The sequence below is a fragment of the Lipotes vexillifer genome, unplaced genomic scaffold (genome assembly GCF_000442215.2).
Source record: "Lipotes vexillifer unplaced genomic scaffold, Lipotes_vexillifer_v1.1 scaffold847, whole genome shotgun sequence".
NCBI lineage: Eukaryota > Metazoa > Chordata > Mammalia > Artiodactyla > Lipotidae > Lipotes > Lipotes vexillifer.
The window spans coordinates 2869821-2884188 of NW_006778821.1; the positions used below are offsets into that span (position 1 = coordinate 2869821).

Below are 14368 nucleotides of genomic sequence, written 5' to 3' on the forward strand. Positions count from 1 at the left end.
GGATCTGGGCCTATATTTGGCAGCAACAGGTAATTTCTGTAGTTATCCAAAAGATGCTCTGTTATCCTCAAATGGCTTCTGCCTCAGAAGCTCTGCGCACCTGCACCCATATATACACACACACATACACACACAAACACATGTGCATCCCGGGTGGTACTTACAAAAAATAGCATTTTGGATTTCAGCACCACAGCAGGTGTCCCAGGAGGTGCAATTGGCGGTGCACTGGGAGGGATCGTCAGGCAAAACTGAACGTTCCATTTTAGCTGTGTTGCCTGGTCAGGAAACTGTTTTGAAAAGAAAAAAAATTATGATAAAGTCATATGAACATTTAAAATTATATTCTACTGTAGGAGCCTGAAAGGTTAGATGGAATTTTATACTCAATTATCAGTAGATCATAAAGTTGATAACCTGCCTTTTCTCAAAGGAAATATACATGTGAAGTTCCTAACTGAAGAGTCAGCTCTGGATTTATATGATATGTTCACCTTCCTTCCCTCCCACTTCATTAATTCCCAAGGCCTGCGGGTTCTCCTTCCTCCATGTCTCTGACATCTGTTCCCTCCTCTCTATTTTCACCGATGCCACTGAGCTCAGGGCTCCGTTACTTCTCCCGTGGCCCCGCTAATGGTCCCTTCCATTGGCTGCCTCTCCCAATCCATCCTTACACCACTGCCAGACAAATGTCCTAGAGCGTGGTTCTAATCTAGCTGACAAATGCTCAGTGACATGCAGTGACCCATGCTGCCCCACCCCCCACCCACCGAGGACCAACACTGGCATTCAAGGCGCTTAACTGGTGCCAATCTAGACTTCCCAGTCTCATTTCCAACTCCTTCCCTAAAACAAACTAGTCAAACTGCATTAATAATTTTAAACTATATCTACTGGAGCTTTTTTAGTGACATAAATATTTACTCCTTTAAAAACTCAAATGGATTTTTTGAAACATAAATAATGTTTCCTATAGCCTATCAGAGCAGAAGCCAAATGCTGAGACTACTAGCAAAGGAACACGGCCGTCCCAATATTAATAATAAAACACCAACTGAAAAAAGGAATGAGGTATTTGGAATTACCCAAAGCAATGCTAGAAACATTAAAATGAAAGGCCTGCTGCAAGATTGGAAAAATAAAACTAGCTGCCATCTGGATTCCAGCTATATAATTGTATACTTTCATAGGAAAGAAGAGGCATTTAAAAGTCTCCCCAGAGGGAGACGGGGAAGATGGCAGAAGAGTAAGACGCGGAGATCACCTTCCTCCCCACAGATACACCAGAAATACATCCACACGTGGAACAACTCCTACAGAACACCCACTGAACGCTGGCAGACCTCAGACCTCCCAAAAGGCAAGAAACCCCCCACGTACCTGGGTAGGGCAAAAGAAAAAATAAACGGAGACAGAAGGATAGGAACGGGACCTGCACCAGTGGGAGGGAGCAGTGAAGGAGGAAAGGTTTCCACACACTAGGAAGCCCCTTCCCGGGCGGAGACTGCGGGTGGCGGAGGGGGAAAGCTTCGGAGCCGCGAAGGAGAGCGCAGCCACAGGGGTGCGGAGGGCAAAGCGGAGAGATTCCCGCACAGGAGATCGGTGCCGACCGGCACTCGCCAGCCCGAGACGGTTGTCTGCTCACCCGCCGGGGCGGGCGGGGGCTGGGATCTGAGGCTTCGGGCTTCGGTTGGAGCACAGGGAGAGCACTGGGGTTGGTAGCGTGAAAACAGCCTGCAGGGGGTTAGTGCACCACGGCCGGGAGGGAGTCCGGGGAAAAGTCTAGAGCTGCCGAAGAGACAAGACTTTTTCTTCCCTCTTTGTTTCCTGGTGCGCGAGGAGAGGGGATTAAGAGCGCTGCTTAAAGGAGCTCCAGAGACGGGCGCGAGCTGCAGTGATCAGCGTGGACCCCAGAGACGTGCATGAGACGCTAAGGCGGCTGCTGCCGCCACCAAGAAGCCTGTGTGCGAGCACAGGTCGCTATCCACAGCCCACTTCCGGAGAGCCGGTGCAGCCCGCCATTGCCAGGGTCCCGTGACCCAGGGACAACTTCCCCGGGAGAACGCACGTTGCGCCTCAGGCTGGTGCAACGTCACGCGGGCCTCTGCTGCAGAAGGCTCGCCCGGCATCTGTACCCCTCCCTCCCCCCGGCCTGAGTGAGCCAGAGCCCCCGAATCAGCTGCTCCTTTAACCCCGTTCTGTCTGGGCAAAGAACAGACGCCCTTAGGTGACCTATACGCAGAGGTGGGGCCCAATCCAAATCTGAACCCCGGGAGCTGTGAGAGAAATCCCTCCAGCCTCAGGAGCAGCGGATTAAATCTCCACAATCAACTTAATGTACCCTGCATCGGTGGAATACCTGAATAGACAATGAATCATCCCAAATTCAGGAGATGGACTTGGAGAGCAAGATTTATTATTTCTTCCCCTTTTCCTCTTTTGGTGTGTATGTGTATGCTTCCGTGTGAGATTGTGTCTGTACAGTTTTTTGTTTTTGTTTTTGTTTTTTTTACGGTACGCTGTACGAGGGCCTCTCACTGTTGTGGCCTTTCCCTTTGCGGAGCAGAGGCTCCTGACGCGCAGGCTCAGCAGCCATGGCTCACGGGCCCAGCCGCTCCGCGGAATGTGGGATCTTCCCGAACCGGGGCACCAACCCGTGTCCCCTGCATCGGCAGGCGGACTCCCAACCACTGCACCACCAGGGAAGCCCTGTCTATATAGCTTTGCTTTCACCATTTGTCCTAAGGTTCTGTCCGTCCGTATTTTTTTTTTTTTTTTTTTTACTGTTTTACTTAAAAAATATTTTCTTAATAATTATTTTTATTTTAATAACTTTATTTTTTATTACTTTATTTTATCCTCTTTCTTTCTTCCTTGTCTCCCTTTTATTCTGAGCCGTGTGGATGAAAGCCTCTTGGTGCTGCAGGCAGGAGTCAGCGCTGTGCCTCTGAGGTGGGACAGCCAACTTCAGGACGCTGGTTCACAAGAGACCTCCCAGCTCCACATAATATCAAATGACGAAAATCTCCCAGAGATCTCCATCTCAACACCAACACCCAGCCTCACTCAACGACCAGCAAGCTACAGTGCTGGACACCCTATGCCAAACAACTAGCAAGACAGGAACACAACCTAAAAAATACAAACACATGGAGGCTAAACAATACACTACTTAATAACGAAGTGATCACTGAAGAAATCAAAGAGGAAATTAAAAAATACCTAGAAACAATGACAATGGAGACACGACGACCCAAAACCTATGGGATGCAGCAAAAGCAGTTCTAAGAGGGAAGTTTATAGCAATACAATCCTACCTTAAGAAACAGGAAACATCTCGAATAAACAACCTAACCTTGAACCGAAAGTAATTAGAGAAAGAAGAACAAAAAACCCCCCAAAGTTAGCAGAAGGAAAGAAATCATAAAAATCAGATCAGAAATAAATGAAAAAGAAATGAAGGAAACGATAGCAAAGATCAATCAAACTAAAAGCTGGTTCTTTGAGAGGATAAACAAAATTGATAAACCATTAGCCAGACTCATCAAGAAAAAAAGGGAGAGGACTCAAATCAATACAATTAGAAATGGAAAAGGAGAAGTAACAACTGACACTGCAGAAATACAAAGGGTCATGAGAGATTACTACAAGCAACTCTATGCCAATAAAATGGACAACCTGGAAGAAATGGACAGTCTTAGAAATGCACAACCTGCCGAGACTGAATCAGGAAGAAATAGAAACTATGAACAGACCAATCACAAGCACTGAAACTGAAACTGTGATTAAAATTTTCCAACAAACAAAAGCCCAGGAACAGATGGCTTCACAGGCGAATTCTATCAAACATTTAGAGAAGAGCTAACACTCCTATCCTTCTCAAACTCTTCCAAAATACAGCAGAGGGAGGAACACTCCCAAACTCATTCTACGAGGCCACCATCACCCTGATACCAAAACCAGACAAGGATGTCACAAAGAAAGAAAACTACAGGCCAATATCACTGATGAACATAGATGCAAAAATCCTCAACAAAATACTAGCAAACAGAATCCAACAGCACATTAAAAGGATCAAACACCGTGATCAAGTGGGGTTTATTCCAGGAATGCGAGGATTCTTCAATATACGCAAATCAATCAACGTGATACACCATGTTAACAAATTGAAGGAGGAAAACCATATGATCATCTCAATAGATGCAGAGAAAACTTTCGACAAAATTCAACACCCATTTATGATAAAAACCCTGCAGAAAGTAGGCATAGAGGGTACTTTCCTCAGCATAATAAAGGCCATATATGACAAACCCACGGCCAACATCGTCCTCAATGGTGAAACACTGAAACCATTTCCACTAAGATCAGGAACAAGACAAGGTTGCCCACTCTCACCACTCTTATTCAACATAGTTTTGGAAGTTTTAGCCACAGCAAATCAGAGAAGAAAAGGAAATAAAAGGAATCCAAACCGGAAAATTAGAAGTAAAGCTGTCACTGTTTGCAGATGACATGATACTATACATAGAGAATCCAAAGATGCTACCAGAAAACTACTAGAGCTAATCAATGAATTTGGTAAAGTAGCAGGATACAAAATTAATGCACAGAAATCTCTGGCATTCCTATATACTAATGATGAAAAATCTGAAAGTGAAATCAAGAAAACACTCCCATTTACCATTGCAACAAAAAGAATAAAATATCTAGGAATAAACCTACCTAAGGAGACAAAAGACCTGTATGCAGAAAATTATAAGACACTGATGAAAGAAATTAAAGATGATACAAACAGATGGAGAGATATACCATGTTCTTGGATTGGAAGAATCAACATTGTGAAAATGACTCTACTTCCCAAAGCAATCTATAGATTCAATGCAATCCCTATCAAACTACCACTGGCATTTTTCACAGAACTAGAACAGAAAATTTCACAATTTGTACGGAAACACAAAAGACCCCAAACAGCCAAAGCAATCTTGAGTACGAAAAACGGAGCCGGAGAAATCAGGCTCCCTGACTTCAGACTATACTACAAAGCTATAGTAATCAAGTAAAGATGTAAAAAAAAAAAAAAAAAAAAAATCTCCACAGAAAGGACAGATTTTTCAATAAATGGTATTAGGGCAGTTGGGGGCATCTGAAAAAACTGGACCCATACCTCACCATTTGACCCCAAGATATATTTTAAATGGATCAAATATATAAGTTGTTTACAAAATGATTCCGTAACAGTATTAGGAGAAGCCACGGGAGGATTATTTCATGATCTGGGAATAGGAAGAGTATATTAAATGTATCTTTGTATAAGAGAGAAGCCACTGATAACTTGGATTGCCTGTGGGGAGGAGGACTAGATGGCTGGATAGGGATGGATGTGAAATTTCCCACTGTATCACCTTGTTCTAAATTCAAAAGATGTAAGAGGATTGTGTTACCTATCCAAAGACAAATAAAATTTAAGTTAAAAATTAAGGACACAAGAGAAAAATGAAGTACATAACATAAATGGGTGAAAACCAACATATACTGTTCCCACCAACTCCAACCTCCTCAGATCGACCTGGCTAGAAAAGTCTGTGTGTCACTGTAACTTACCAACTCTAGCTTCATAATATGCACACAGTCCCTGAGGATGTGTGTAGGAGCTCCTAACAGCTTGGTGAAAGCTATTAATGTATTGGCTTTAAATGGCGGTCCTGCAACCTACAAGGATAAATAAAGCAAGTTAAGTTACTCTTCATTCTACCTTGACTCCTCTGTTTCACTGACTGTATTAAAATTATGCATTAAGAAACACATACTCTTGTTTCAAAGAATTTCTCTAAAACTTGAAGTTCATCAGGTTTCCACTGTCCTGCATTTTCGGGTGTCACTTTTAGCTGAAGTGTTTGGTTGGTTTTGGGACTAAGGGCTACTCTGCATTTCAGCGCATCAGTCTTAAACATGATCACTCCAGGTTCATTGGAATTTATCAGCTGTAGCTGAAAAACAAGAAACATGCATCAAATTAACATGTGAAATAATATGTAAGTCAAAGGGAAAATGGAAATGTTAACTAGAGAAATGTTTCAAAAGGAAAACAACTAAGTTGATACCTTTTCCACAAAAAGGTATCTAGACACTGGGGCACCAGCAATTGCTAACCATATGGCAATCAGACATTATGTGTCTCTTGATGGAAGAACATAACACCACACCTATCAAAACCACAACCAACTTGAGCCTGAATTCAGTAGTCAGATCCACAGGGTTGATCAATATTACAGAAATATGGAGGTCAAAAGAACATGTTAGATGATTCCAAAGGGATGCGATCAGCAAGATTCAGACTGTGAGAAACTCCACAGGACAAATGATATGGCTTCTTCAACAAATACATTATCTAATGAGAAATGGAGGGGGAAACTATTGTTCAGAAAGGACTTAAGAACATGTATGGATTTTGATTCAGATGGTAAAACCTGTGACAACTTGGGAAATCTGGACACCAATTAGAAATCTGATGATAAAGAAACTATGGATGAAATGACGTCAGGAATTTGCTGCCAAACAATCTGGGAGGAGGAGTTATAGATGAAACAATATTAGTGTGAGTTCACTGTTGAAGGTGGGTGATAAGAACAGACAGGTTTATTATACAATTCTCTCTACTTTTGTATATGCTTAAAATTGTCCACAATAAGTTTGTAAAAGAAGATCCAGTAGGAAAAAAGAATAAAGAGTTCAGTTACAAAATGTTAGATCTGGACTGGGACGATATGCTAGTCCAGGGGTTGGTAAATATTTTAGGTTCTATGGTCTCTGCTGCAACCACCCATAGACAATACGCAATTGAATGCGTGTGGCTGTGTTCCAATGAAACTTTATAAAAACAGGTGGAGGGCAGGACTTGGCCTCCAGGCACATAGCTTACTGACCTCTGCTCCAGCCTAATATGCTGATTATGCAGATGAGCAAAATGAGGTTCAAAGGGCTGAAAGCTTACATGGCTTTTAAGTGGCAGAGGTGAGGCTAGATCACAGGTCTGATGATTACTTTTGAACGCTAACTTATTTCAACTTATGTTAAAACTTTTCTTTCTTTCAAATTTGAATATAAAGGTTGCAAAATAGCTTGGTGCCATCTGTGGTGAGGCTATTTTAAACATTCGCTATTCTGACTACCTCATTAACATAAATATCAATAATAATTATTACAAATAATATGTAACTGAATACCAAAACATTATGTAAAGGTTTTATATGAAGTTATCTCAAACTTCCACAACTGTTCTGAGTTAGGTAGATACTACTATCTACTATTATCAAAAAGGTGAAGAAATGTGCCAAAGCTCGTACCAGCCAGTGGCATGGCCTGGCTACAAACTGGGGTAGCCTGACTATAGAGCTGGTGCTCTCAACTCTGAACTGTCTCCTAAGGGTATCACCACAGGATAGAAGTCTTTTTCTATAAGAGTTTTAAATCAATTCAGTTGCTCATGTGTTTTTTAAAAAATATTTATTTATTCTGGCTGTGCCGGGTCTTAGTTGCGGCATGTAGGATCTAGTTCCCTGACTAGGGATTGAACCCAGGCCCTGTGCACTGGAAGCACGTCTTAGCCACTGGACCGCCATGGAAATCCCCAATTGCTCATGTATTTAAAAAGTAGCTTTCATCCTTGCGATCATAAATAATTTTCTGATCACAGATTCAGATTCAGCCTGCCTGCAGAAGCATTCCAGAGGGCAAATAGTTACTCATGCTATTCTCTACCGAGCCAGATCCCGGGTGCACTTGTTCTACGGTACCGTGGGGACCTATCTCCAGGTCCATGATAGCCACAGTATATGGCAAATTATAAGTGAAGGAATTCGTTAATGTAAGAATGGAAAAGAAAACAGTGGATCCATTTTTAATGCTAAGGTGGAGGGCAAAACATAATTCTAACAGGCTGGTTAAAGGAGGTGAGGGAATAGCACTTCAGTTCAGATCCTACTCTAGGAAGCAACTTAGCACCTGCTTTGACAATCACCACTTAGGAATTCAGCAGGTACCCACATACCGTTTCTTTTTTTTTTTTTTTAAAAGGCCTTTTATTTATTTATTTATTTTTGCGGTACGCGGGCCTCTCACTGCTGTGGCCCCTCCCGCTGCAGAGCAACAGGCTCCAGACGTGCAGGCTCAGCGGCCATGGCTCACGGGCCCCGCCGCTCCGCGGCATGTGGGATCCTCCCAGACCGGGGCACGAACCCGCGTCCCCTGCATCGGCAGGCGGACTCTCAACCACCGCGCCACCAGGGAAGCCCTCACATACCGTTTCTTGTTGAATAATTCTTTGAAGGTGTCGTCTCATGATGACGGATCCAAGGAATCTCTCAAGCGGAGAACAAAGGTAACTACCTGCTAGGCCGGGCACGAGGCCTGGCGTTGGAGAGGGCAGCAGTAAAATATTCAAGGCACTGTGAGTGAGGATGGTAGGGATGGAGGCCGCCCAGGAGCGCTGAGGTAGTTTACGAGGCGGAGGCATGTTTGTGGGCATCGTTTGGGAACCTTTTGGGAAGGAAAACGTCATTTATTTTTTTTACAAATACACACAATCTCGTTGTTCCCTGTTTTGCTTTTATTAAACACCTTTACTTTTCTATAGCAATCGATACTGTTTCTGTTACTCCCTGTGGTGTTAACAATCACGTATCAGTTTCCTTACAGTTATTCTCCTCCCTGCAGCCAGGTCCCTTGCAGTGTGACTTTGCAGCAGTTCCTTCAAGGAGTGGGGTCTACTTCTTTACTTGGGATCTGGGCTGGCCTTGTGACTTGCTGTGGCCTACAGAATGCAGTGGAAATGACACAGTGCCAGCTGCAGGCCTAGGCTCTTACTGACTCTCTTGGAATTCTGTCTAGCCCCAGGTGAGCAAGCCCATGGTCAAGTATGAGACCACAAGAAGCAGAGAGAAGCCAGGCCCCAGCCAACCCAGGAGCTGACCACAGATGCATGAGTGAGCCCAGCAGAGCCTGGAAGAATCACCCAGCTGGGCTCAGCCCAAATTGCCAATCTGCAGAACAGCGAGCGAACATATGATTGTTGTTTTAAGCCACTAAAAGTCACATGGCAAAAGCTAATGAACATATGTGTACAATTCTTCTTTTCTGTGTTAATTTGCATAACCTTGTCAGTTACCTTTAGGTATCTTTTAAGGTCTAGTAGTGCAGCTAAGTTAGCAGTCATAACAGAGGTACAGGATTCACCTCAGAAGACTTCTGGAGGAGACATTCTCCTTTCTTACATTTTGCCCGACTTTTACAAATTTAACTACTGTTACAACCATTACTAAATGGATAAAAGTTTAAGTTATTGAGTATCATTATTAAGTCATGACTTTCAAATGTGAGGATGAGGATAGAATGATTAAAACAGGTCATTTATGTTATTCTAAAAGCTAACATAAAAGTGTCGATGACACTCACTTGTTCCAGCTCGAGGGGAATGAGAAGCATCTGGAACTGGAGAATGTAGTGATGGGTTGGCTGGTGACATCCCAGGCATGCGTGTTGCTGGTGAGGGGCCAGACACTTGAGGAGACCCTGGCCAGTTCCCTGCTCGTCCACTTGGTGACACCATAGTGTATGGAGAACTAGGGTCCAGGGTTCCTGTAAACAAGTAAACAAATGGTTTTCAAAACCTGTATTTTAATAGCTGAAAAGCTATTAAATAGCTGACAACATTCAAATGCTTAAACCCCACGTGGTGATATTTTATTTTGTCTTTCAGTAAGATATTTCACTGAAGCCTGACGCACATGGCACATTTGAATCTCTATTTGGTGTAGTTTTTGTACTTTTGAACATGATAAAAAAATTAGGAAGATAAAAAAATACTGAGAAAGGATAAAATTTACCTTTACACAAGCTTCCAGATGTGTAATATGTAACAATCTACTTTACACTATATAACAAACACTGTGTTTGAAAATATTAAGCAAAAAAATCTCAAAGCTCCTTTAAGGGTAGAAATCTTACATTTTTAAACTAACCCCGACAAATTATGTTTTCATTCTACTCAGAGAAGGCTGAAGAGAGGGAATTTTCCATTTTCTTTATTTAGTAAAGGGTACAGTGACTAAGAAATGCACCAAGAATCAAATTTTGAAAGCAGTGACCTCCTGAACAATCTGATATTTAAATTTCATCCTGCAGATACTTTTAACTTATTTACACCTCTTTGTAACCAAATGACAAAATGAGAAAATACTTCTACCATGTATCAGAGAATAAATGTTCCTTACTTAGAAATCTTACAAATCGGTAAGAAAAAACACAAGAATATAGGCAAAGGATATAAACTGGCAGGTGTAAAATAAGAAACACGAAAGGCTAATGAACATAAAAAAAAGTTCAACTTCACTAATAATCAAAAAACCACACATCGAACAGTAATATGCCATTTTTTACCTATCAAAATGACCAAGATTTTAAAAAATCACAATACCCCTTGTTGGCAATGATGCAGGAAAACAGACATTCTTGTACAATACTAGAGGAAATTGGTACAGCCTTTTAGGTGAGCAATTTGCAGTATGTTTCAAAAGCTTTAGAATTTCTCAAACCCTTTGAGACAGCAATTCCACTTCTAGGAACTTACCTAAGAAAATAATCCTGTGAGCAGAGAAGACACCATTTTCAGTTGTGAAAAAATAGAAACATTCTAAACGTATCGTAATAAGAGAACGGTTAAATCATGGTATGCCCAGACAAGGGGATACTCTGAAGCCATTTAGTATGATGATGTAGTTTTTACTGACAGAAATATTCCTGCAAATATTAATAGTAAAGAGGAAAATCACAGATGCTACACAGCTGTAAAACCTGAGGAAGCTCTTTATGTCCAGATTTGGCACGGGATTCATGATACAGTTAAGTGACGAATGTAAGGCACCGAATACGGTGTGCAGTATGCTGCCATGTGTGTAAAAGAGAGGGGGAAGAACAACCCGCATGAGACATCCCTCCAAGAATGCACGAGAAATCAGTAGCACTAAATGCCTTCGGGAGGAAGAACTAGGTGGTTGGTGGACTCGAAAGGAAACACCTCACTGGCTACCTCTTCTTTTCTTTCCCTTTGTGAACAAATTCAAAATCGAATTTTTGAGTTAAAAAATTCAAGTCTCAAAACAATACATATGGTAGGGTCCCAATTTTGTGTGTGTGGGGGGTGGTGTTTAAGGGGAGAGAAGAAGATGGGTAGAGAGCAAGATACAGCAACAGAGATTTGGGCGGGCGGGCAGGCAAGCGGGGGTGCGTGACAGGCCGAGTGAGGCGGGGAGAGTGCGAAGCAGACAGACTAACTGGTAGATCTCTTCGTTGTGTGATTAGGAAAAACGTATTCTTATTTTTGGCCGCGGCACGTGGGATCTTAGTTCCGAACCCGGGCCCCCTGCAGTGGAAGCGCCGAGTCCTAACCACTGGACCACCAGGGAATTCCCAGGAAAAACGTACTTTCTTTCGCTATTTCCCCAATACACAAGTGCTAATTTTGCAAAAAGAAAATTTATTTAACAAAAACTACTTTCACATCAAACTCTTATGCTCTAGCGATTTCCGGTATGGACTCACCATGTGGACTAGCAAAACTGGCCCCTGGTCCTATTGAGATTCCATGCGAGGAAGGGGGAGGAGTTGGAACAAATGATGCTGGTGATGGGGCTCTCAAAGCCCCACTGGGGGAGCTGGCGGCATGCAGATTTCCTAATAAAGGAAAATAATTATAGATGATCTTGCAGGACACATATTATGTCCTGTCCAAGGACCCCGAGTTAAGACTCTCTACAGACTAAAGAAACAAGTAGCTAAAGCTCCCATGAGTAGCACAAAGAAAAACTGGAACAATTTCAGTATGGAAAAAGAGAGACATCAATTCCATGGGGCCCAAATTCTAGCTCTTATATTGACTGATGTTTAAAAAAAAATCCAGTGTACTTTTTTATCCACTCACTCACTCATTCAACAAGTAGGCATGAACATCAATTTCATGCCAAGCATTGTTGTAGGTACTGGGGATGCAGCAGTTAACAAGAGACAAAAAATCCTGCCCTCATGGAGTTTATATTCTAGTATAATGAGAAAGACAAACAAATATATGTCAGGTTATGCTAAGTGCTATGGAGAAAAACAGGGCAAGGTAAGAGGGCTATATCGTGTAGTGGTGGAGGTAGGTGCTGTTCTTTATATAGAGCAACCAGAGACCTCTCTGAGAAGGGGCTATGTGGGCTGAGACATGAAGTGAAGGATCAGAAGAGCTAGTGCAAAGGCCCCAATGGTAGCAGCGGTTATAAATAACAGGGGGAGGCCAGTGTGGCTGGAACAGCGTGAGCAAGGCAGGGAGGGGGGAACGGAAGACGATTAGGTCAGAGAGGTGGGAGGCGGGTCCCAGATCACAAGGGACTTGTAGGCCACTCTAAGGACTTAGGGTTTACCCTGAATGAGATGGGAGGCCACTGCAGAGTCTGGAGCAGAGGAGTCATGACCTAACTTCTGTTCCAGAAGGATCACTCTGGCTGCTGTTGAAAAACAGACTATAGGGCAGGAGGCAGCGAAACCAGTTAGAGGCAACTGCAATTACCCAGGTGAGAGATGGCTAATGACTTGGGAAAGGGTGAAGGCTTGAGATGGTGAAAGTGGTTAGATTCTGGATAAATTCTGAAGATGGAGCTGACAATATTCGGTAACTGACTGACTGTGGGTGTGAGAGAAAGATGAGTCCAACATGACTCCTAGAGCTTTGGCCCAAGTACCAGGAAGGAAGGGAGAAGCTGCCACTTGCTGAGATGCAGTGTCTATAGGAGAAGCAGCACAGGGCAGGGCTGGGGGGGTGAGGAATTTAGTTTCAGCCATGCTGAGTTTCAGATGTTGACTAAACATCTACATAGAAATGCTGAATAGTTAGCTGGAAAAGACAGGACTCGAGTTTGGGGGAGAGGCCTAGATGGAGCTATAAAAAACTCGGAGACATGAGCTTAAAGATGGTATTTAGCCACAGGACTAGCTTTAATTTAGGATGATGAAGGGTGGGGACTATGGCTATCAAAACTATCAGTGCAACATTAAAATACTTGCTACATTACCATGACTATCCTCAATACCAGCAGCTTTCAAATTCTCTACTATGTAAGAGAATTTCATATTTTTAATGTTCTATTAATACCTAATGCAGTACTAATTCAATACAGTATGAATTCAATATTAACATACTGATATTCAATAAATGTTAACCAACTTGATTAACCTTTAAGTATTATATTTAGCTGTGTGATCTGGACTAGTGACTTAACTTCTCCATGCCTCGGTATTCGTTTAGCCGTTTAATCCCTAGGCATTACCTGTTTAATGCCTAGGGCTTAAACGGGTAAAGTGCTTAGAATAGGGCTTGGCACACAGGAAGCACTATATACCTGTCTGCTACTAAAATTATTTCAAAATAATCATCTCTCCTTCCTTCTATACGAAACCAGTCTCAACCCACATCCTAGAAGCTCCCTCCCCTCGGGTGCTGGGACCCCACTTCCCGTTCTCCCCCTTGCTCCCCAGCTGCTCCTCCTCAGGCTCCCACACTGTCTACTGTCGGAGCTTCACAGGGTCTGAGTCTCCCACCAGCTCAGTGTTCAGGGGCCTTCAATGACACGACAATGACTTCCAAGTCTTCACCTGGGGTCCCACCATCTCTGATGAGCAGGGAAGGGCTCATCTACCCTAAAAATCCGATACCAGTGCTCCTTGCTAGAAGGTAAGCTCGAGAAGCAGGACTGCTATCGGGCTCACTGCTGAATCCCCAGCACCGTGCAGCATTAGACACAGAGCAAGCACTTAAGACAAACCAACGAATTAATTGTTCTGTTAAAAGTCAAAATTTGGCATTCTCCCGCAATTTTTCTTTTAAAGATTTTTCTTTTGACGTGGACCATTTTTAAAGTCTTCATTGAACTTGTTACAATATTGCTTCTGTTTTATACGTTGGTTTTTTGACCGCGAGGCATGTGGGATCTTAGCTCCCCGACCAGGGATCGAACCTGCACTTTCCTGCATTGGAAGGTGAAGTCTAAGCCACTGGACTGCCAGGGAAGTCCCTCTCCAGCAGCTTTTACAGCGCACTTCATGGGGTCGCCAACAGAGCCATCTTGTTCAGACAAGCAGGTTGTGGCCTGCCTGACTCTGAGGTGGGGCACTGTTCACATACACCTGGGCTCTGCCAACTCCTTCTGTAAGGGGGCTTTTCTGAAACGGGTCGTCGTAGCGGGAAAGCAGCCACAGACACTACATAAATGGATGTGGCTGTGTTCCGATGAAACTATTTACAAAACCAGGTGGTGGACAGGATGTGGCCCACAGGCCT

The 14368-nt window shown here is 43.1% G+C and overlaps 1 protein-coding gene across 1 annotated transcript in view; it reads right to left on the reverse strand.

The window, feature by feature from the left end:
* MED14 (mediator complex subunit 14) overlaps positions 1 to 14368 on the reverse strand; it is a gene marked incomplete at its 5' end in the record, with an annotated part of 75018 nt that overhangs the window by 3421 nt on the left and 57229 nt on the right. Inside the window, 6 exons of the mRNA XM_007451987.1 lie at positions 165 to 290; positions 5602 to 5709; positions 5808 to 5987; positions 8300 to 8535; positions 9451 to 9633; positions 11596 to 11727. Of these exons, the coding sequence (XP_007452049.1) occupies positions 165 to 290; positions 5602 to 5709; positions 5808 to 5987; positions 8300 to 8535; positions 9451 to 9633; positions 11596 to 11727 (965 nt within the window). The remainder of the gene's footprint in view (positions 1 to 164; positions 291 to 5601; positions 5710 to 5807; positions 5988 to 8299; positions 8536 to 9450; positions 9634 to 11595; positions 11728 to 14368) is intronic.